Source organism: Suricata suricatta, chromosome 5, assembly GCF_006229205.1.
Source record: "Suricata suricatta isolate VVHF042 chromosome 5, meerkat_22Aug2017_6uvM2_HiC, whole genome shotgun sequence".
Classification (NCBI taxonomy): domain Eukaryota; kingdom Metazoa; phylum Chordata; class Mammalia; order Carnivora; family Herpestidae; genus Suricata; species Suricata suricatta.
In genome coordinates, this window is record NC_043704.1 from 112,705,389 (window position 1) to 112,729,472 (window position 24,084).

Sequence of the window (24,084 nt, forward strand, 5' to 3'; positions counted from 1 at the left end):
GTCTCGTGCAAGCAGAACATCAGCTGATGAAGGTAGGGTTTCATGTCTGCTTTATTCACTGCTGTGTCTGCAGCACTAAATAGGGTCTGACACATAGTGGGCTCTCTTAGTAATACTAATTAAGTTAATGAATTATGCAAACATCGGGGTACTTTCTCCTCTACCAATCTATTTCTGTAAATAACTTGAGAAAATACGTAATGCATCAAAGGATTCTAGGGGAAAAGGTTATGTTAACACAAAATGTGCAGCGTGACAGCTAGGATTTCCTGTTAATAAAGTTCTATTTACTTCGGGTAATAAACTTCTATTTACTAAGACCAACCTTTGCCTTTGAAAACAGATCTACTTATGTCTGTTTTCATTAATGATAAAACAGAATTATCATCCCCTATTTTGCTCTGCTAGCTATTTGCATATAGTAATGCAGAATAATCTGGCACTCTTTCTACACAGATGTGTTAAGAGCATACAAAATAGTTAATTCCTTCACAGTAAGATTCTTACTGTGGAGTACTTAAATTTGGCATGCTAAATATCGTCTTTCGTATCATCAAGTTGCAATCAAGTATTGTTAGCCATTTCAAAAGTAAAGAGTGACACGTTTTAGTCAATTTTGCCCAATTTCCTCATGACTTATTAAAAATTCACTGCAAGCAGACGCTATACTGTGGCATATTGTTTGCGGAACAAAGGGAGCATTTAGAGATGATTTTTGCCCTCCTGGAATTTACACAACAAATGGAGGAAAGCAGAGTTATGCACACTCTAGCGGCTCCAACAATAACTGTTGACTTTTTTATTTGTAATCAGAGAAGCCTGGCAACAGAAACCTTTCTTTCCCCCCTGGGTTTACGAGAACTGAGCCGAAGTGGGAAACGTTATTTGCTTTGACGAAACAATTTACTTTTGTGCAACCTAAAGTTGTGTCAATCAAGCAAATAAAGGAAGAAAGCCTTATTTATAAAATTGCCTGCTTCTGATTTCACTTCATTGCCTTCTCAGGCTCCACAAGGGAGAAAAATATGAAGATTTTGTTGCTGGGTCTTTTTCTATTTTTATATAGTAACTCAGCCTGGGCGAAAGAAAAGCATTACTACATTGGGATTATTGAGACAACTTGGAACTATGCACCGGACAATGGGGAAAAAAGACTTATTTCAGTTGACAGGTAAGTCGCTATTTTTATTGTTCACAGACCAAATTTAAAAGTTATCAGTAAAAAACTAAAGGCAAGAAGATAAAATATTTTATTAATGTGTTGTAGACAGAAACTGCAAAATGTGGACTTGAAACCCAGGAAACTAATAAATCTCCTCTAAATTCCTGGGCACGTTTTGGTGGGGATGGGGTGGGAAGGCTCCCACCTGCTTTCCCCTTGGTCCTGGGGGGTCTGTGTGGGTTTCTTATTACCTCCTCCTGTCGACATTGCTTTTCTCATCAGGGGTCAGTCTTGTCTGTTTATGCAGAAGTTCTTTAATTTAAATAATGACAGTATAAAAAGTTGTGTTGCTTATACCATTTATTATTAGCAGGTAAGTCTAAAGTGATTTTTACTCCTTTAAAACATCATTTATAGATTCAAATATGATTTTAATAAAGAGACTTCTTAGATGACTCTAGACAGTTGATTAAGTTTATCTCTCTCAGCCTTAGTATGCTAATCTGGAAAGTGGAGATCATAAAAATACCTCATCGGGTTCTTCAAAGAGTTGGTGCATGTAAAGCTCTTAGTCCAGTGCTGGGTACATTATACATGTACAGAATATGGGAGATATCTGTTGTGATGGCCCCCCAGAAACACTCTGTGTAACATAAATGTTTTCATGTTTCAGGTGAAAACCCTTTTATTTCAAGAAATAGTCACCATAAAGAAAAGCACTAGCGTAGTTCTTGATGTTTTTATAATGGAAGTTTATACTGAGGTCATCACTCAATAATGCTAATTAAACACTTAGCACCAAACCCAATGTTCACTACTTTTAAAAATGAAGTTTAAGGGTGCCTAGGTAGCTCAGTCGGTTGAGTGTCCAACTTCAGCCCAGGTCATGATCTCATGGTTCTCAAGTTCAAGCCCCACATCAGGCCTGGAGCCTGCTTTGGATTCTGTTGTCTGTCTTTCTCTCTCCCCAGGTCATGCTCTGTCTCTCTCTCTCTCTGAAAAATAAATAAAAACACTAAACAATTTTTAAAACTGTATTTTAATGGTGATAAAGCATAAATGAACCCAATGACAATCAACTGCTAAGGTTATATCTTTAAAAATAGCGGAACAAGTATGCCAATTTTCATAATTGTTGGTTCTGTTGATGGGTATATGCTATTCTCATTCACTTTATGTATGTTTGGCATGTTTCACAGTAAAAAATAAATATATAGCTGTTAATAATATCTGTTAAGTTATTAATTTAGTAATATATAGTAAGAAAAGTTTCTGACCTAAAAATAACTGATTGTAAACAAAACTAATATATCTTGCAATAATTTTTTTAACCTGGTTTTGAGGTAGTATTCTTTTCTTAGGAATAGGACCTGTTTTGATGACTTCACCAAATTATTTTGTTTGAATGCAGTATTTTGCCTGATTAAATACAATGTGAATTATACATGGTTTCTATAGGGAAACAAGATACATAAAAAAAAAAAAGTCTGCTTTACTCCAAGCCCCCATCCACTATTCTTCTATTATTCATGATCAAAAATCAAATCAGCCCTACCCGGCATAAACGAAGTGCAAGACATTGCTCCAAGCATGCTTCAATAAAGAAGTCTATAGTTCCAGAAACTAGAGAAGACAGAAGAGGGAGTGAGTTGATTAAGAATGGGGCAGGGAGGGATGCCTGGGTGGCTCAGTCGGTTAAGCCTCCGACTTCGGCTCAGGTCAGATCTCACATTCGTGGGTTTGAGCCCCGCGTCAGGCTCTGTGCTGACAGCTAGCTCAGAGCCTGGAGCCTGCTTCCGGTTCTGTGTCTCCTTCTCTCTCTGACCCTCCCCTTCTCATGCTCTGTCTCTCTCTGTATCAAAAATAAGTAAAACATTAAAAAAAAAAAAAAGAATGGGGCAGGGAGGGATGCCTGGGTGGTTCAGTCGGCTAAGCATCAGACTTTGGTCCAGGTCGTGATCTCAGTTTGTGAGTGGGGGCCCTGTGTGAGTTTGAGCCCCACATGGGGTTCCGCACTGATCGTTCGGGACGTGGAGCCTGCTTCAGATTTGGTGTCTCCCCTACTTGTGGTCACTCTCTCTCTCTCTCAAAAATAAATAAGTAAACAAAAATTTTTTAAAAAAAGAGTGGGCGGGGAAGAGGGGTCAGAGGATTCCTTTAGTTTTAAACATTCTTGTGTCTTGTCTGTGTTTAGGGAGGTTTTGCAACATTGGTTTCATAATCTGTCTTCAAGGACAGCCTAGAATCTTGTGGACTCTAGATGGCACTGCTCACTCCCCCTGTTTTTTGTTTTGTTTTTTTTTTTCAATTACATCTAACTGTGACTACTGAACACAGATTCAGCAATTTCGCCAACACTATGCTAAACTTTTTGCATAGATGAGTTTAGGTAGCAACTCATTTCTCCCTTCGTTGTTTCCAATTACCAGCCCGTTGGTGTTTTTAGTTTCTTCGACTGCTATAGCAAAATACCATAGACTAAGCAGCTTATTAACAACAGAAATGTATTTTTCAGTTTTAGAGACTGAGAAATTCAAAGTCAAGGTACCAGCATGGCCATGTTCTAGTAAGAGCTCTCTTCCTGGTTATAGTAGCCTGTTGACTGTGTCCTCACATGGTGGAACCTACAGACCTCTCTGGACCCTCTTTTATAAGGCCCTAATCCCATTTATGAGGGTTCCATTTTTATGACCTAAATGCATCCCAAGGCCCTATTTCCTAATCTGCCATGTTAGAGGTGGCCCTAAACCTCAAAACCTGTACATATGAGCTATCCCTCTGTGATCCATGTTATATTCAATGGTGCTGTTGACTTTAAAAGACAGATGATCTGGGTGGGCCTACTCTAAATCAGAGAATTCTCTAGAAGAAGAGGAAGAAGAAGGGGGATTTGAGGTGATCTAACAAACTGCTGCTAACTTGAAGATGGAAGAGGCCACTTGAGAAGGAATACAGGTGGCCCTGAGGAGGTGGGTGAGTTCCTTGGCTTACAGCTGGCCAGGAAGTGGGGATTTCAATCCTACAATCACAGTGAACTGAATTCTACCAATAGCCTGAATGAGCCTGAAAGCAGATTTCTCCAGCTCCTCCAGATGAGTGCTCAGACTAGCCAACACCTTGATGTCATCCTTGTGATAACCTGAGTGGAGAAGACAGTCATGCCACACCAGACTTCTGACCCACTGAGCTATGAAATAACCAGTGGCTTTTCTTTTAAGCTACTCTGTGATAATTTGTTATTTGGCAATGGAAAACTAATGTCTTGTGTCTCAACCGATAAAGCCAAGAATCCAGAAACTTTTTGCCATTACCCACATTTCAGTAATCCAGTCTAAACATAAACCAAAACAATTCAAGTGCATTCTGAATTTATAGAAGGATGTAACTTTATTATCATCTTACTGAGTCAGTATAAATTTTTTTTTAAAGATCAGCAGGATCTTCTCAAGGTTTTTTTTTTAAATTTTAAATGTGTTTTTATTATTTATTTCTGAGAGAGAGAGAGAGAGAGAGAGACAGCATGAGCAGGGGAGGGTCAGAGAGAGAGGGAGACACAGAATCCGAAGATAGGCTCCACACTCTGAGCTGTCCACAGAGAACCCCACACAGGGCTTGAACCCACGAACCATGAGATCATGACCTGAGCCGAAGCCGGATGCTTAGCTGACTGAGCCACTCCGGTGCCCCTAAGTCAGTATAAAAAAATTTTTAATTCCACTACCATTAAAAACTCACTTCTGAGTCTGAATCTGCCAGAAATGATAAGAGTTGGCTATGGGATTCTAGAAGATTGCGGATAAATAGGTGGGATATGATTCCTGAGAGGGAGACAATATCTATTGTAATGAATAGAAAAGAGCATATTACAATTGTTAACAGAAAGAGCTACAATTAATGTGAATTATCTGCTTGATTCAAAGAACAACTATAATAGATTCTTTTGACTAAATCTGACTGACAAACTTACTGCAACTTCCAGTAACTGACCCTTGCCCCCATGCTATATTCTTGAAGTTAATGTTTATTTTTGAGAGAGGGACAGTGCAAGTGGGGGAGGGGATGAGAGAGAGGAGGACAGAGGGGTTCTGTGCTGAGAGCAGTGAGCCTGATGTGGGGCTCAAACTCACGAACTATGAGATCATGACCTGAGGCGAAGTCTGACACTCAGCTGACTGAGACACCAGGTGCTCCTATCCCCTTGAAATTAAATAGACATTACCTAACGACCCTTTGATGTTCCTTTGTAGACAGCACATAATCAAACAGACCCTCCCAAAGTATCACATGATGTGAAATATTTCCCAATTTGGTTAAGAGTTCATTTTGTTTCAAACAACAACAACAAGATGGGAAACAATTTGTATATTGCTGTATATATGAAAGGAATTCCAAATGTTAAAAACTCTGAATATAATTTCAGATTATTTTAAAAGCAATTCTTGCCTCCCCCAAATCTCTGTATATAAAGAGTGAACCCCGAAGATTAGGCATGGCTTGTCCTGTGTCCGGAGGTGGGTCATAAAGGAGAAATGTGCCGTGAAGGCACTCTGACAAAGCCCACTGAATTTTATTGAAACAGGATGTGACATGATCCCAAATGTCTCAGAATCATGTTCAGAAAGTATAAATACACACTGTATTGAATGAAGCCTTAAGAATTTAAGGGCTGGGCACCTGGGAGGCTTAGTTGGTTAAGCATCCCACTTCGGCTCAGGTCATGATCTCACAGTTTATGAGTTCAAGCACCCATCTCAGGCTCTGTGCTGACAGCGCAGAGTCTGCTTGGGATTCTCTCTCTCTCCCTCTCTGCCTCTCCCCTGCTTATACTCTCTCTCTCTCTCTCTCAAAAATAAATAAACTTTAAAAATTAAATAAAAAAGAATTTGAGGGCTATTTTAAAACTGTGGCCTATGTAAAATGTGTATCAACAGCATTTGAGAACATAGATTAGAATCTCTAAATATAACCAGGAAGGGCACTTGGGTGACTCTATTGGTTAAGCATCTGCCATTGGCTCAGGTCATGATCTCACGGTTTGTGGGTTTGAACCCTGCATCAGGTTCTGTGCTGACAGTTCAGAGCCTGGAGCCTGCTTCAGGGTCTGTGTTGCCCTCTCTCCCTCTCTCTCAAAAATAAATAAACATTAAAAAAGTTTTTTTAATTAAAAAAAAAAATCACCAGGACCCGTCTCCTAAGAACAGGGAGATGCTGGAGAACAGTTACTCCCAGACCTGGATGGGCCTGTGTAAGACTTAGAAGCGGGCCAGCGTGTCCTGCTGTAACTAGAGAGGAATCCCATCTCCGCATTGTGAGCTTGGCTACAGCGCCTGACTAAAACTGTACTCTTGCTAGCCTCCTTGCAGTGTGGACTGCATGAATCTGCTTTCAATCTCCATGGTCGTCAGTGCCTCAGAGTTCTGCTGCTGTTAAAACACCTATTTGTTAAGACTATCTCTCTTCAGACTAATGCTGCAGTTTTAGAGGAAGAATTCACACCCGTGCTTTTGGATGCCTTTGAAGTCTCTCTGAGCCTTCCTGAATTCCTTTTTCTGTTTCATTCTAACAAAAAGGAAACCACAACAGTTAGAAAACGGAACCCATTAAGAGAAATAAAGCAACAAATGTCACGTTTTTTGTTTTTCTAATTCCAGCTTCGCCCCCTTCCCCTCAAAAGGGCTTGTTTTTCAGGGACCAATTTGAGAATCCTGGAGTTCACACAGGCCAGGAAAAGTGGGGTCTTCAGTATGCGGTGCCAAAGATGAGATGCTCATTGTTGATGTCACTGGTCAGTCCAGTACGTGGTGCTCTGCTGTTTCCAACACCCGCTGCCCCCTCTCCCCCAACTCAGACACCAGGACCACCACTGCCTCCAGCACTCAGGCTTAATCTGATGTCCTCATGCAACTACACCAACAGAGGTCTGGCCACAACCAGGGTATGGTGGAAACAGAACCTGCCACCTTTCTGTCTCACAGTCCCAAGAAACCCCACTGCCTCTGGGATTAGGCAGCTCTCTTCTCCTTTACTTCAGAGCCTCCCCTCAGGTTACCCAAGAGCCCAGAGCTGCCGGCCTGCAACCCAACGCGCGTGGGTGTTTGTTAGCAGCTGTGAACGCCTGAGCCCCGCTCCAGATGCACGCAATCAGAATAAATGGGGCGGAGGCTCGGGAGCTTGCATTTCATCGAGGTACTCCGTAGATTCCTCCGCACATTAAAACTTACGAAATATTGGGCTACAGGCCTAGAGTTTTGAAAAAGTAGGCCTTTAAACTCTGCAGCAATGCAAGTCCAGAGCTTCCGGACAAGCCCTCCTCTCGTCTAGAAGAAACTCACTCCCCTTGAGGGGCTTACAGCTGAGGAAACAAGACAGAGTTTACCCTTCAGTCAGATCAGCTGACTCCACAGGGATTAAGTAGAAATGGTGAAGTCTCCAAGGTCACTGAGGTGAAAGTCCGCAACACACACACTCACTCACTCACTCACTCACACACGAAGAAACGCAACCCCTAGAGCATCAGCCTGAGTGTTAGCCGTTTTTATTCTGCCGGAGGAGATCCCATTTGTGGAGAGGCTTGCTAAAGTCCAGGTTTTCGGTGAGTCCTCCTAAATGGGTACATGGTGTTACTCACGAATAGATCCCAATGAGCTATTCAGAGCCCTCGGTTAAGGACAACCTAAAAATTACTTTAAAAGTTTGATCAAGCCCACTTTCTTTCTTCTCCTTTCTTTTCTTCCTTTCTTCACCCACCCCTGCCCGCCCCCACAATTTACTTTGCTAATATTTTTAGGAAAGTTTTAAGGAACTATTAATCAGCCACAAAACAATATAAATATTCACTATTCAAACATTTTCAGTAGCAAGGGATTAAAATAACAAGGGTAATTTGAATCCAAAGGTAATTTTATTTTTTTAAAGAAAAAATTTTTATATAACTTATTTTATTATTTTTTAATAGTTTACTGCCAAGTTGGTTTCCATATAACACCCAGTGTTCTTCCCCACAAGTGTCCCTCTCCATGACCACCCTCCCTTCCCCTTCCCCCCCTCAGCCCTCAGTTTGTTTTCAGTATTCAGGAGTCTCTCATGATTTGCCTCCCTCCCTCTCCCCAACTCTTTTTCCCCCCTTTCCCTTTCCCGTGGTCCCCTGTTTGGTTTCTCCTATTAGACCTATGAGTGAAAACATATGGTATCTCTCCGAAGGTAATTTTAAAACCCACATCCACTGCATGCCTCAATTCCAATCTTGATTTAGTGCTGCTAAGAGAAATAAAAATGGTAGAATTAATTTAGCATCATTAGTTTTATGTAGCAAAACAAAATATATACACACCCTGAAGTCTCAAATATCCGGACTAACTGCTTATAAACTCATTTTCTTCTGGTAGCTGAATAAGTAGTAAGTAAGTAATGTCTTAACTGCTTTACCTTAATATTTCACTTTAACTTTGTATTCTATTTCATAATGCTTCTGTATTTTGACATAAAAATCCTGCAGAAAAATACTCTGTAAGCTACACCATATTTTTATGGTGCCTTAACACATGATATGCTGCTATACACCTGATGTGGGACACCTCACATAATTAAAATAGGAGGGTAAGTGCCAGCTCACCTCTTCATTTTTTGTAAGCAACCCTACAACAGTAGGCAAACATGTAATGTGATGTGGTCATTAATTTCTCTTTAATTACATGAAGTGCTATAATTATAATGTTATCCCCAGAAATTATGGCTTCTGATAGAGTTGTCTTTTTTTTTTTTTGCAGGGAACATTCCAATATCTATCTTCAAAATGGCCCAGATAGAATTGGAAGGTTATATAAGAAGGCCCTTTACATTCAATACACAGACAAAACTTTTAGCACAATTATAGAAAAGCCTGTCTGGCTAGGGTTTTTAGGCCCTATTATCAAAGCTGAAACTGGAGATAAAGTTTATGTACACTTAAAAAACTTTGCCTCTAGGCCCTACACTTTCCATCCACACGGAGTAACTTACCATAAGGAAAATGAGGGTAAGTTCAACTCATATTCTAGCTGTAATTTCCTCTTAATTTTCAGTAGGAGCACTTTTTTTTTTTAGCATCTAAGATTATGGCCTCCTCCTCTCCTGGAAAAGATGTGTAACTGTGTTATTATGTGGTATTTTTCTTGGTTGCACTTGCTTGTGTGAAATGCGGATGTGAAAGGACTCCTGGGTGGATTGATACAGTGAGAGACAGTGAGAGCCCGGACTTCCCTCCAAGTGCCTGGCAACAGCCAGAGAATGAAAGGACAAAGCAATGTGCCTGATGGCCTAGAAAAGGCAAACATGCAGAGGGAAGAAACGGGACTCAAGATAGGAATTGTCTTAGCTCTGAAGTTCCTATGCGTGAACATACCGTGTTCATGTTCATGTCCCACCCTAACTCTGGATTAACTCTGTTCTACCCAAGGCAGTCTGAGTAGTCTCCGGCATCAGTCGAATAGTACACATGGCTGGATGACCCCAGAGCCACATCTGAGATACAATTAATGGAAAGGTCTTTTGCATGCAGGATTTAGAAACCTTAAAGATGGTACAGGAAGAGCAAAGAATAGGCTTGGTATTTATGATCTCATCTTTAGTACTTGTTGATGATAATGATGATTAAAAGAGTGTTTTGTTATGGATAAGAGCAAGGACTCTGAAAGTAAGAGACCAAGCTTCAAGTGCAGCCTTGTCTTTCATTGGCTGAATGATCTTAGCTAAGTTAATTTAATTCTCTGTGCTTCAGCTTCCTCATATATAAAATAGGGACAATGATAGTACATAGTAACAGCTCAGTTAATGTCAGGTATTATCATAAGCAAAAATGCAGAGGCTAAGCAAATTGAAATGTTAAGGATTAAGTCTGAAAATTAAAATAGTTTTTAAATTATTAGTTTTCTTTTTTACAGAGGTCTTACTTTAGAAGGTGAACGTTTTGACCATATATTTTAGTTTGTTTTTCTGAAACAGTTACATTCATAGCAGAGAGATTGACTGCCATCTTCTTTCTTTTCTTTTACAAATTCATGGCATATTAGGGTATTCGTCATTTTTAAGGTATGGTAGTTATATTGTCTTTATGGTAAAGGAAAAAAGAGTTCTAATCCTTCAGAGGTACATATTCAAGCATTTGTTAATGAAATGATATGATGCCTGGGATTTGCCTTAGAATTAATTCGATGGTGATGGGGATAAGAGCGGGTGGGGGTATATTTGAAACAGGATTGGCCTTGAGTTGATCATTATTAAAGCTTGGTTGATGGGTAAATGGAAGTTCACCATATTATTTTCTCAACTTTGACATATTTTTGGAAATTTCCAAAAGTAAAAGTGCAAAATTTTAAAAAATCCATAGTTAGTTCATGGGCAGAAATTTGATATCCTTTAGGCTGTTCCAAATGATAAGAGAGAGTAGCCATTTTGCTCATGCTTCCATACCATGACCCCAGAGCAAAAGTGGTTCTTTACACTGCAAACCAAAAGTCACTATGCTCTGTTACTACCCCCTTAAGATTCAGTAAGTATAAAAAATAACAACCAAATTTTCGGTGAAGCTTCCAGACCCCCTAGTCACTAGCCTCTCACTCTTGTTTGTTCAAATAGGACATCATTACATTCCCCAAGAGGGCATCTATTCTCTCGTTTAAGTTCAAATACATTCACTTAGTAACTTCATCACATATTGCTTCTTAGGGGCCATCTATCCTGATAACACCACAGATTTTCACAAAGCAGATGACAAAGTACATCCTGGTGAGCAGTACACATATGTATTGAATGCCACCCAAGAGCAAAGTCCTGGTGAGGGAGATGGCAATTGTGTGACCAGGATTTACCATTCCCACATTGATGCTCCAAAAGATATTGCCTCAGGACTCATCGGACCTTTAATATTCTGTAAAAATGGTAAGTTTTTTCATTGTTACAGTGTATGACTAAAAGGCAAGAGACAGAAGAGTTTGTTTTCTAAAATAAAAGTCAAATATTCTGTGTTATGATTGAGTAGGTAAGGTTGAGAGGGAGTGAATCTAGATAAAAAGGAAAAAAGAACAGGGCAGGAAAAGAAGAAGAAATAAATGGAACAGGTATTCACACGCCCTACTAAGCTGCAAGAAACATGCCCTCCTGGAGAGCTGTACCCAGTTTCCAACAGTGGTGTTGAGGAAATGTGTGACTGCCATAGTGGCACTCCATGGTGATAGATCTGTAGCTATCTGTGTTGTGTTGGTAAATATCATATCACAGGAACTATTTCCAGCATCGTGAAAAAGACAATGTAGCTCAAGAGCTTGAAATCTAGGGTCATCTGGGTGTTTCAGTAAGTTAAGCATCTGACTTGATCTCAGCTCAGATTTTGATCTCACAATTACGAATTCAAGCCGCATGTTGGGTTCCAAACTAGGCATGAAACCTGCTTTAAAAAAGAGCTTGAAATCTAATTCTCACTTGAACAATAATAAGTTACCTTCAAGGACTTCTTGTCTCAGCTTACAGTTGTATGGTCCAAAAGATATATACCCAACTTTGAATTCCAACCTTCTCATTTGCCAAAAAGCATTGAATACTTATGTGATCAATGGACATCCAGATATATGAGTATCTGTAAGCTCAGGATACTGAACATAAAGTTTCCTGGTATTTCTACATCTGTAAAACAAAAGTGATAAATCCAGATTTGGAGTTTATTAGAAAAGTAAAATTTTAAAGCTATAAATCACCTGCTAAAAATATATGCTAAAGAGTAACTCCTACTAAAATAGTAATTTTCACTTCAGATTCTCTGGATCAAGAAAAAGAAAAAAATATTGACCAAGAATTTGTGCTGATGTTTTCTGTGGCGGATGAAAATCTCAGCTGGTACCTAGATGACAACATTAAAACCTACTGCTCTGAACCAGAGAAAGTTGATGAAGATAATGAAGACTTCCAAGAGAGTAACAGGATGTATTGTAAGATTACAGAAAGCGTGTTAGCTTTAGTCTTATTTTTCTTGATCCATTAAGTCTGCCAGATTTATTACTTCACATGAATAAGTAGTGTGTTTCTAATCTCTGGTTCTGCATATTAAACCTGCGACTACATATTTAGCTAAACAGATCAAATCAAAACTGTGCCAGGTAAAACTAGATACACCAGATTGTTCCTAAACTAATAAGGAGAAAACATCATCAATTGTGGTTTAATGTATATATATGTTATATTTATTTATATATTTGTTTATTCTTTAAACTTATTCTAAAAATTATTTGAGGCACCCTAAAATTATTAGACTAAATGTTGAAAATTATATTTATATCATAAAGTATTAAACTATATTTAAAATAAAATAGCTCAAACCACTAGTTCTAAAAGGTATTTCTTTTACATACATTGTCCTTCTGCATCATTTTTTTTCTTTTAATTCACTTTACTTCTTCTAGAAATGCTTTCTTTACTGCCTAGCCTCCTCCTTAATTCTCAGATACAAAATAATGAGCTTAGTAAGGTTGTCTATCACTCAGAATTTGCATAAGAAATCAAATCTCTTAACACCAACTAGACCAATAAGTATAGATTTTTGTTTGCTTGTGTTTAGCTTCTTCAAAATTACCTTTACGCAGAAACTGAGAATACAAAAATAACTACCAAAGCAGAAAAACAAATTAATTAACAAAGTACAGATTCCTCCCCCCAACTTTTGTTTATTTCTGGCTGAAAGGCCCTCCTTCTATACTTCAATCCTGCCTTTGTTATGCACAAACAAAAACAGATGTTAGAAAAAGATACTCCAAGGTCTAGTCTGGGTAGGTCTGGTTGTACCTATGTTGTATCACCTATGTTCATGGTGCTTCTCAGAACCAATTTCTATCTTATCTCTAGGACCTCCGAGTTCGAATAGTGATCCTGTTTCTTCTAAGCATCTTGGGCCATCCTGCCTTTGAACTTTCGGGTCTTTGTGTGTCTGGTACTGGTCCCTACTATCCTTCCCCTGGATTTCTTCTTTTATCCTTCATGTCTCTTCCAATTTTGACTTATAATCCTTAAAAAAAAAAAAACAACCTGTGTTCTTATCACACAAGGAATTCATGTTCACTGTAGAAAATCGGCAAAAAGAAAACATTGAAATTCATATTACCACTATCAACATGATACATGATTATGATATAACTTTCAGTCTTTCTAAAATTTATGTTATGTGTGTAAATTTTGTATATATGTATGTATACATGCATACATTTGTATTTACAAATACACATACACATACTAATACACAGCTACACAGCTAAGGTATATAGCTTTTAACAGAAAAAATAGGTTTCAACTTCAGTGTTGTGTTCATCTGCTAATATGTTGACAAAAGTCCCAAGGTCGAATTCAGGTCCAAAATAAAAGTTCTGTGATTGATTAGCAATGTCTGATGTGGGTACAGAAAGGAGGAATAGCAGTATATTTTCCAGCCTGTCTGAGTCCGACTCCAGCAGGTCCAGAGTTCCCTGAAGGGTGGATGGTGTCGGCATGAGAGAGATGAAAGTCGGTGCAAAGGGGGAGAGAATGAGAGAGCCACGAGTTTCTTTCTGATCAGCAGGCAGGCATTTCTGCACTGACCTGAGTGTCAGCTTTATTTATGGAAAAAATGAATGGGGTACAAAACAGAAGTAGCAATTGCCTTAGACAATGATTTCTGATGACAAATTCTTTGGTATGTAAAAATTTCCTAGAACATAGATTGGTAGAAGACTCATGCATAATCTTTATCAATAGTGATTGATGTAGGTGACTTAAATGCCTATCACATGGGGAAGGAAGGTATCTTTAGCATTCAAATACAAGGCAATGTTTTTAGCATAGCAAAAGCAAAAGTTTGTTCTTTGTGAGCAGGGGTCAATAGCCTGTTTTCTTGAGGGGAGGAAGAAAAACAGGTTTCTCAAGAAATGTAATATTTGTTCCTATAATCACAAAAGAAGAAATTCCCATAGTAAGTTCCTTCACAAGGTACAATTAGCAGATTTTTAGAATAAGGGAGCAACTCACTCCTGATATCAGTCAACAAGGCACCTTGGGGGTTGGTGCTCAAGCAAAAATAATGCAAACCCGCCTTACCTCACAAGGAGTTTTTCTTAGTTCAGAAAATGGCTTCCAACACCATCCCAAATTGATTCTATTTCTATAGAGGTAACTATTACTATCCCAGGCACCAATGTTTGTTAGTCACAGTCTCTGCTCTTGACTTACAGCTGTGAATGGATACACTTTTGGAAGTCTTCCAGGACTCTCCATGTGTGCAGAAGACAAAGTAAAATGGTATCTTTTTGGTATGGGTAATGAAGTTGATGTGCACTCAGCTTTCTTCCACGGCCAAGTGTTGACTAATAAGGACTACCGTATTGATACAGTCAATCTCTTTCCTGCTACCCTCTTTGAGGCTTTTATGGTGGCCCAGAATCCTGGAGAATGGATGCTTAGCTGTCAGAATCTAAACCACCTAAAAGGTAAGACATCTTCACCTGAAATGAGCTGGTAACTAAAAAAGAGAGTCATATCTCAGTTACACTATTAATGGGGTGATAACTGGGAATCAGAATCGAAAAGCTAAATATCTTTGGAATAATCTGAGCTTTGAACTGGTAACTTAATTCTATTCCTTTGATGGTATGCATCATAATATAATAAAAAAATGGAAGACTAGAGTTTTATAAAGTAATGAAATCTGAAAATATATTAATTTGAGGAAAAGAAGAGCTGGCTCCGACTGTATTGTCCTGTCCTAAACATATCGGGCTGTATACAGCTTCTCAGCTTTGTAAAATACACAATATTGTAAAGACCAGAGGATCTGTGTACTGTGCTGAAAAGTAGTTTGTTTGTTTGTTTGTTTTAATTTGGTTCTATCAAACATAACCTTTGAGTCCAGCTACTCCTTGGTTCAACTTGTTAAATCCCTCCTTCATTTCTTCAATATAAGAACATTCCTCGTTCTTGAGAAATATTTGTTTATAATACTGATCTCCTGAAGAAATTAGCTTTAATATGGGTCTCACCCATTAAATGTGACCTTGGTCTCAGAAGACCCAGCATAGTGGGTACATAACCATTTTGATTTTGTGTGAGAACAGTAATATATGCTCATTCTATTACTCTTCCTCCATTCCACTCTTCCCTTAAAATATGGCAAAGGCTCTCTTTATTACTTATCTCTTAATGTGTCCTTTTTTTCTCATAAAAAGACCTCCCAAGTGAAACTCCACAAAGATTGGTACAATATTAAAAAAAAATACTAGTGTTTAATATCTCTTCACTGTGCCGTAAAGAGAAGTTTTACTGCTTGAATTTTCCATCAGTAATTTATTTACAACTGTTTACTATCATTTTTAATAACGTTTCTAGTGGTCTGTTTTTTCAGTTTCCATCTGTCATTTCACCAGCGATGTTTACAAGGCAGGAGAAGGGAGAAACATTGACTCCATTAACCAATGTCTCCTTCCATGTGATTTTCAGCTGGCCTGCAGGCTTTTTTCCAGGTACAAGACTGTAACAAGCCTTCATCAGAGGACAATATCCTTGGGAAACATGTTAGACATTATTACATCGCTGCTGAGGAAATCATCTGGAACTACGCACCCTCTGGAACAGACATCTTCACCAAAGAAAACTTAACAGCACCTGGAAGGTAATTCAGAAGGAAGGCTATTATTTCAAAATAAGCCAAGGAAGGAAGGGAGGGAGGAAGGGAGGGAGGAAGGGAGGGAGGGAGGAACTGATTTAGCAATAACATTTTAATTGGTACCTTAAGCTGAGTAACTAGACTGCTAAATATTTATTAATGTGTTTGGTATGATTTCAAGTTTCAGAAATTAATTATATGATAAATCTATTTTTAATTTCTTTTATGATCAGCCATACTGTTTTCTATAGTGGCTGTACCATTTTACATTCCTACCGGTAATGTACAATGGTTCCAATTTCTCTACACCCTTACCAATATTTACTTTTCATTTTTAAAATAATAGACATCTTGTTAGGTGTGGAGTCGTATCTTATTGTGGTTTTGATTTGCATTTCCTGATGATTAGTGATGTTAAGCATCATTTCATGTTCTTCTTGTCGCTATTTGGAAAAGTCTGTTCAAGTCCTTTTCCTGTTGTTGAATTGGGTTCTTTGTTTTTGTCTTTGTTGGTGGTAGTTGTTAAAGTATATGACTTCTGTATATATTCTGGATATTAATCTCTTATCAGATACATTGTTTGCAAATATTTTCTCCCGTTCTGTAGGTTTTCTTTTCACTTTCTTGATAGTGTCCTTTGATGTATAGCAACTACTCCTGTATATGTTTAGTGACTTCCACAGCCCCCCAGCCATTCTTCCCTGCTCAGTCTTCCCTTCCTACTGTCCACTCACCATAAAGCACCCAAAGTGATCTTTTGGAAATGTTGATGAAATTATGCCACATCCTTGTTTCAAGTGTCAGCTAAACTATCGCCTCCTAAGAGAAGCTTATTTGCCACCTATCTACTTGGAAAGGTTAAGTAACCCAATGAGTGATACACGACAGGTCAATAGCTCGGCTTGGCTCTACCCAGGTCTCTGATTCCTGAAGCAGAAATTTAAGTCCCAGTCTACACTGACATCCAGAGGCAATGACTCCAAACCTGTATCACCAGCCCAGGAGACTCTTGTAAGTTGCAAATTTGCATTTCTAATTGCTTAAAAACACTCGGCTTGGATGAGGTCCCTCCAAGTCAGTTTGTCCACATCAGAACCATTGTCCTCTCCATATACCTGAATTTCCTCCTCTGTGAATAGTATCACTATCCATCCATCAGTGAAGCCCAAACCTGAGTGCCATCCTTGACTCCACCCTTCCCCACTCCCTCCTCCTCTCCTCAAGTGCCGTCTCACTATATCCTAAATATCTCCAAAAGTTATCTACTTTTTCCTCACGTGAGGTATCCTCTTAAAACACTAATCTTAAATGTTTGCATCTTTCAAAGGTTTCCCACTGCTCTGGAATGGTACTGAAACCTTAGCAAGGTTCTGCTGTCCACTCTCCATCTTTCCAAGCCTCATTCTCTCTCTTCTGTCCCATTCTCTCTCTCTTACCCTGTATACTATGCTCCTGTCCTATTTTGTAAAACATGCCGTATTCACTCTTTCTTTGAGCATTCCCACTCCCACTCCATATATTTCATCTTTTAAAAAAACGTTTATTATTTTTGAGAGAGAGAGAAAGAGAGAGAGAGAGAGAGACAGAGAGAGAGAGAGAGAGAGAGAGAGAGAGAATGAGAACAAGCAGGGAAAGGGCAGAGAGAGAGGGAGACACAGAATCTGAAGCAGGCTCCAGGCTCTGAGCTGTCAGCACAGCAGGGCTCGAATTGAACTGCGAGATCATGACCTGAGCCAAAGTTGGTTGCTTAACTGACCGAGGCACCGAGGTGCCCCTATACTTTATCTTTTTAACTCTACTTCTCTTCTAGATAGTTTTTAAAAATCACTGTCTTTGGAAAGCCTTTGGGGCTTCTTCCGACCACTTTCCCCAACCCCCGGAGAACTGCTCCATAACACCCTGTGCTTATTGCATGTTTTTACATTGATTGGTTCATAGTCTGTCTTCTCTGATACATGTCAAGTCAGTGTGGACAGGGATGGGTCCAGCTTGCTTATGGTTATGTCATCAGCACATGCCAAGTTTCCTGGCAAAAATCAGGTGTCCTATACATTTGTTAAATGGAAGAAGAGATGAATGGGATGACTTTGGTGAGTCAAACACCTCTCTGAGATTTAATTTCTCCATTTGTAAACTGGGGAGAATAATGCCAACTTCATTGCCTTATCATGGGAGTTTCAGATAATAAATGAAAGCTCCTAGCACCTGGCTGGTGCTAATATGCAATAAACCATCTATTTTTAAACATTTTATAATTTGTTAAAAAGATTCTATTAATAACTGTCAGGGGTTGACATGAGCCATCTTAAAATTTTTTCGCTTCGCTTGAGGAAGTGAAACCTCTACACCATGATTCTCCACTCTTCAGTTGAATATCCTTCTGTGACATGCCTAGTACTGTCTGCTTCCTTTTGCATATTTGGTAATTCATGAATAATAATTACCTCTGAGCACTGGCCATAACTTTTCTCTTCAATTAGTATCCACTGTGAATACCTGCTTCCTGTTTTGTCTTCAACTCCCCTGTTAAAACCCTTTTTCTCTTGGCAGTGCTTCAGAAGTATTTTTTGAACGAGGTCCGAAAAGAATTGGAGGATCTTATAAAAAGCTGGTTTATCGTGAGTACACAGATGCTTCCTTCACAAATCAAAAGAAGAGAGGCCCTGAAGAGGAACACCTTGGCATCCTGGGTGAGTCCATGCGGAATATTGATGACTATTATACTCTTCTCTTGGGCTACCCAACCTCAGAAAGAACAGAAACTTCAAGAACTGCAGTATGATTTCTATGTATAAACTAGAGTTGTGGAAGGTCATTCAAGTATTAAATGTAGCAGCTGATTACTTTTGCAATGTAAATTACCAATGGTAAATCTTCGTCATTAAAAACTATGCTGACTTCAGATGATGATTTCTTTTTTCTTCAAGAGGTAAGGAGAATTGTGTGTTTATGACTTGGTTGAAATAGACAACAAACTGTTAGCTTCTGTTCTTAGCTGAAGGTACACTTCCCTAGAAATAAAACCCAGGCTTTTAACGAAAGAGGCTGGATCTGTCATAGAGCCTTGTCCGCAGCCCAGAGACTTGTTCTTGCTCAGGCCTCAGGCAGAATACAATGGGTGAGCATACAGAGTCTGGATTCAGACTCTCCTCACTGCTCACCTATTAACCATGTGACCTTTGAAAGTACTCAGCTTTCTGTGCCCTCTTTCTGTAAAATGGAAACAATAATAATGATTATCATCTTTACCTCATAAAGGTGTTGTAAAGATTAAAGGAATTAATACACATGAAAACCCAGAAAAGCACATGGGAAGCTCTCAATAAATATCATTTTACATATTACATAAAATATGTACTATATCTGTATTAATTTTGGTGAAGGAAAATTCACAAAAGTGTTACTCCTCATAACCAAGACAATTCAACTTACCCTCTTTGGGTGATCAAGGTTTATAGCACACCCCTGACCCTTGGGACAAATACCACACATCTGGCCAACAGAAGACTAAGATGAAAGGAGTATAGACACTGAATAATTTCTTGTAGATGTATAAAGCTGGTGAATGGCTTGGATAAAAATAATAACAAATTTTCTTAACCTGAAGTTGAATGAAAAAGCCGTTATCTCTTTCTAGACTCGCCATGTCAAATTGATAAAGGACTTTTTAAAAAACTAGGATTTCCATTTGCCACAAATAAGATGTTGCTTCCAGTGGTTTCTGCCAGAGGATAAGCCAGAAAAAACAACTGTCTTATATATTCTGTATGTTATATCCTAAGGAAGGCTAATAATGCTCTCTTTGTCCCTAGGTCCTATCATTTGGGCAGAGGTGGGAGACACCATCAGAGTCACTTTCCACAACAAAGGAGCGTATCCCCTCAGTATTGAGGCCATTGGAGTGAGAGTCAGTAAGGACAATGAGGGCACATACTATGCCTCTCATCACAACCCCTTGAGTGGAAGTGAGTACAACATTCTGTAAACAAACATTATTTACTAACCAACTGTGCTGGTCACCCAAGGAAAACTGTTCTGCAAAAACTGAAGGCAGGCTCTCCCAAGCAAATGGCTCATATAGCATTTTTAGGCATCATGGCAGGAAGCAAGTTAACCTCTTCTTCCATTTCCATCCTTAATTGGATGATTTTTAACAGTGCTGGTAGTAACTAATTCCGATTATATCATTTATAGATTTCTAGGGTATTGCTTGGGTGATTTTAAAATTTGAAAGTGTTCTTGCAATTATAAGATTAGATGAATATTTGAAAAAATATAAAGATATAGCCAACAATATTATCTATAGTTCTATAGACAACCATATTCTTGTACAGTTCCTCCACTCTTTCATCTATGTTCATATAATATTTATTTTAAATGTGGTTGAGATCACAGTTATATAAATATATTTATCATTGTAATTTTGTACTGAGCCTATTTCCTTAGCATCATAAGCATTTTAATAGCATTTTAATAACACAAAATACTCCATTTTATGCATGTATTTTTGTAGTTTTAAATGTCAGGGCTGACCCAAGAAGACTAGTGCCTTTGCCACCACTTGCAGTGTGACTGTGGGCAAGTTATTCAGTCTTTCTGGTCTCAGTTTCCCCAAGAATACAATCTGCAGTTTCCTTTCAGTTCTGAAATTATTCTCAGTTCAGTATCATTCAACAGAAAGTGTATGGATTACCCCTATTTTCAGGTGTTGTTCTAGCCAATAGAAATATAGAGACAATGCTTGCCGTTCAGGAAGGTTAATTTCCATTGGGTGCTGGAGTGGGGGCTGGAAAGTACACATAATCTCACATAAAAGGTGCTGGGACATTCTCAGGGGCTGTCTTAGTCTGTTCAGGCTGCTGTAACTAGATACCACAGACTGAATGGCTTATAAACAAGAGAAATTTATCTTTCGCATTTCTGGACACTGAAAAGCCCAAGATCATGGGGACAGCATGTTTGGAGAAGGACCCTTTCTTGGGTCTCAGACTTCTCGTTGTATTCTCACATGATGGCAGGGACTAGGGAGCTCTCTCTAATAAGGGCGCTAATTCCATTTAGGATTACCTTGATCACCCTCCAAAGGTCCCACCTTCTAACACTATCACATGGGGTATTAGGATTGCAGTATGTGAAATCTGGGAGGACACGAACATTCAGGACATAGCAGGCACCAATGGCAGACTGGTTAAGAGGAGGCTTCCCGAAGGAAATCACACCTATCCGTCACCTGGCACAGGAGCACAGGTGGGACTCCATTCAACTAGGATTTCATTCTAATTCATAATAAGGACCTGAGAAGTGGGTTGTCTTAGGCTAAACCCAGTCTACTTTGTGGCTCGGATGACCACATCAGAAAGCATGCTTAACCTCTCCATGTGACACTTCTCACAGGTGTGCCTCCTCCTTCAGCCTCCTATGTGGCACCTGAACAGACATTCACCTATGAATGGACTGTCCCCAAAGAAGTGGGACCCACTTACAAAGACCCTGTCTGTCTATCTAAAATGTATTATTCTGCTGTGGATCCCACCAAAGATATATTCACTGGGCTTATTGGGCCAATGAAAATATGCAGGAAAGGAAGTTTACATGAAAATGGGAGACAGGTAAGTTCCATCAGCGAAAATAAAAATGATTTCCTAATCCCTTTGAACTACCATTATTACAGGGGAAATTCTGGGTTTTGAGGCAGTAAGGGTTTTACACATAATGTTCAGGCTCATGAGAGCTGTATTATACAGTTTCTCTGACTAACATGATTATTTCAAGATGAACTGGAAACAGACTTTCCTCAGAATCCAAGGCCTTTTATGATATATTTAGACTTCAACACACAAATTAAAAAGTGATACTAGGTCACTCCACATTCACTAAAGAAAATATTGCTTAAAACATTTTTTAGAAAGAATGAAATGACCCTTAGACCAGGAAATAGAAATGCCTACCTCCATCATGTTTTTATCTTTAAAATAAGTATTTTACTATGAACCTTTAAAAGATAAGTACCTTCTCAAAAATGCCTTCAATATAATCATACTTTAAAATAATCCTAATAATCTCAGTATCATCAATTTTTAAATCAAATTTTATCATCAAATTTCCAATGTTCATAGTTCCCCAGTTGCCTCCTAATTGTTTCAAGTTTGTTGTCTGAATCAGTGCCCCAGTAATCACACATATCACAGTCATTATGTTCCTCAAGATTATTTTCTTGCATTTTTTTCTGTTGCAAGGGTCATTTATCTTATGCCAGTTTCTCATGCCTAGACTTTACTGATTGCCTTCCTGTGGTGTCATTTGGCATACTTGTTTCTCTTTCTCCCAGTTTCCTATAAATCAGTGGCTAGATCAACAGGTTTGATCAGATTCAGGTTAGGTGTTTTTTTTTTCCAATACAACTTCAAGTGTGGTACTGTGTATGTCCATCGGGAAATATTGAATATATAATTGTCTCTCAATTGGGAATGTTGTCAGCCACTGATAACCATTTCCTAGATTCACAAACCAATTAGGCACTGCAGAATAGTAAAATTCTGATTCCATCATTCTTTATTTATTAGCCAATATACTTCCATAAACAGGAAATTCCCTTAATGGATTATTTAGTTAGCCTGAGGTTCATATTATATAAGAAAGAAATGACAAATGTTTGATTCTTTCCCTTTATTTACAAGTTTTCAAAAAAATAGTTCTCCACTAGCACACTTCAAAGATTCTTAATAATTTCTTTTCTATTTTTTAAAAAAATGTGTTTTATGTTTATTTGAGAGAGACAGACAGACAGACCCAGAATCTGAAGCAGGCTACAGGCTCTGAGCTGTCAGCACACAGCCTGATGCAGGGCTTGAACTCATGAACTGCAAGGTCATGACCTGAGCTGAAGTCAGATGCTTAACTGACTGAGACACCCAAGGCTCCCCTCTTTTTTATTTTTTTTAAGTACTATTGTGAACTCACAGATTTAAGAATATTTGGTGTGTTTGAATTCATTGCCATTATCCATGTTGATGCCCAAAGTATTCTATTTTTGCCACTGAGGGGTTTTGTTCAAGTTGACTCCTTGATTTTTAAATGAACTTAGTCTTTGAAGCTTCCTTGATTTCTAGTATAAAAAACTATTTTAGGTTTATATTGCACATTTTCTGAGCCAGACCTGATACCAGCCATTTCTCCCAAAAAGCCCTAGTTCTTCGCAGTAAGAAATTATTTTTTTGAACCATATTCTGAACACTTACGGGTGCTCATTTCTGTTGGATTAATCATAGTTTCTAGGCCTTTTCAATGGGCAAGAACTGGGGAAAAAGTTTTTTAAGATAAAATACAAAATGAATTAATTCATACTGATACTTTCTATTCAAATGCAGGCTTAGGGATTCTTTGTGTGTGTGTGTGTGTGTGTGTGTGTTTTGTTTTGTTTTGTTTTGTTTACTTAACCTTACTAATCTTACATCTGTATCTCCCTTCAGCTGCACCAAAAAATCTTAGTTCTCAATGATGCCAACATAAATATTCACTCAATTCATCCCACAATATACTGACAACAGCCTCAGAATCACAGTTGCAATATGACAGTCAGCAATATAATTACTGAAACCAATTTAAGATTTGTTTGCTGCGTATTTTGTCCTTAGAGGAGATCCTGCTGGGATTGTTCAGTCAAATTACAGAGTTGAAGTTGCTTGGAATAGTTCTCTGCATAGTTTTGCCACCCATCATACAGAGGTTTATTTAATTTATTTTACTTCTATTTCTTTTAGGGGTTGTCTTTAAAACTGTAATATTATTTTATAATTATGTAACATACCTGGTTCCAACATCAAATCTACAAAAAGATGCTTATTCAACATAGTCTGGCTCCTATTCTTTCTCCCCTCTCACCTGTTCCCTTACCTTTTATTTTTTAACTTTATGGTTTATTTTCTTATTTGTTTTCCATTATTATTTTTGTCAACTTGATTTTTTAGAATACTTTCTTTTTTAAAAATTTGTTTATTGTTTAAATTATATCCAAATTAGTTAGCCTATGATGCAACAATCATTCAGGAGTAGATTCTTTAATGACCCTTACTCATTTAGACCATTTCCCCTCCCACAACCCCTCCAGTAACCCTCTGTTCTCTGTATCTAAAAGTCTCTTATGTTTTGTCCCCCTCCCTGTTTTTGTATTCTTTTTGCTTGCCTTCCCTTATGTTCATCTGTTTAGTATCTTAAATTCCTCACATGAGTGAAGTCATATGATATTTATCTTTTTCTAAGTAATTTCACTTAG

The 24,084-nt window shown here is 38.4% G+C and overlaps 1 protein-coding gene across 3 annotated transcripts in view; it reads left to right on the plus strand.

Annotated features, from left to right (window-relative positions):
* Positions 1-904: 904 nt before the first annotated feature.
* LOC115292146 (ceruloplasmin) overlaps positions 905-24,084 on the plus strand; it is a 65,520-nt gene continuing 42,340 nt past the window's right edge. Inside the window, exons 1-9 of one of the 3 annotated variants that reach the window (XM_029940076.1) lie at positions 905-1,171; positions 8,929-9,176; positions 10,865-11,077; positions 11,947-12,120; positions 14,386-14,640; positions 15,647-15,818; positions 18,363-18,502; positions 19,625-19,777; positions 21,207-21,421. In XM_029940076.1, the coding sequence (XP_029795936.1) occupies positions 1,026-1,171; positions 8,929-9,176; positions 10,865-11,077; positions 11,947-12,120; positions 14,386-14,640; positions 15,647-15,818; positions 18,363-18,502; positions 19,625-19,777; positions 21,207-21,421 (1,716 nt within the window). In that variant the 5' untranslated portion in view covers positions 905-1,025. The remainder of the gene's footprint in view (positions 1,172-8,928; positions 9,177-10,864; positions 11,078-11,946; positions 12,121-14,385; positions 14,641-15,646; positions 15,819-18,362; positions 18,503-19,624; positions 19,778-21,206; positions 21,422-24,084) is intronic. The other 2 variants (XM_029940074.1, XM_029940075.1) reach the window with 2 other exon arrangements.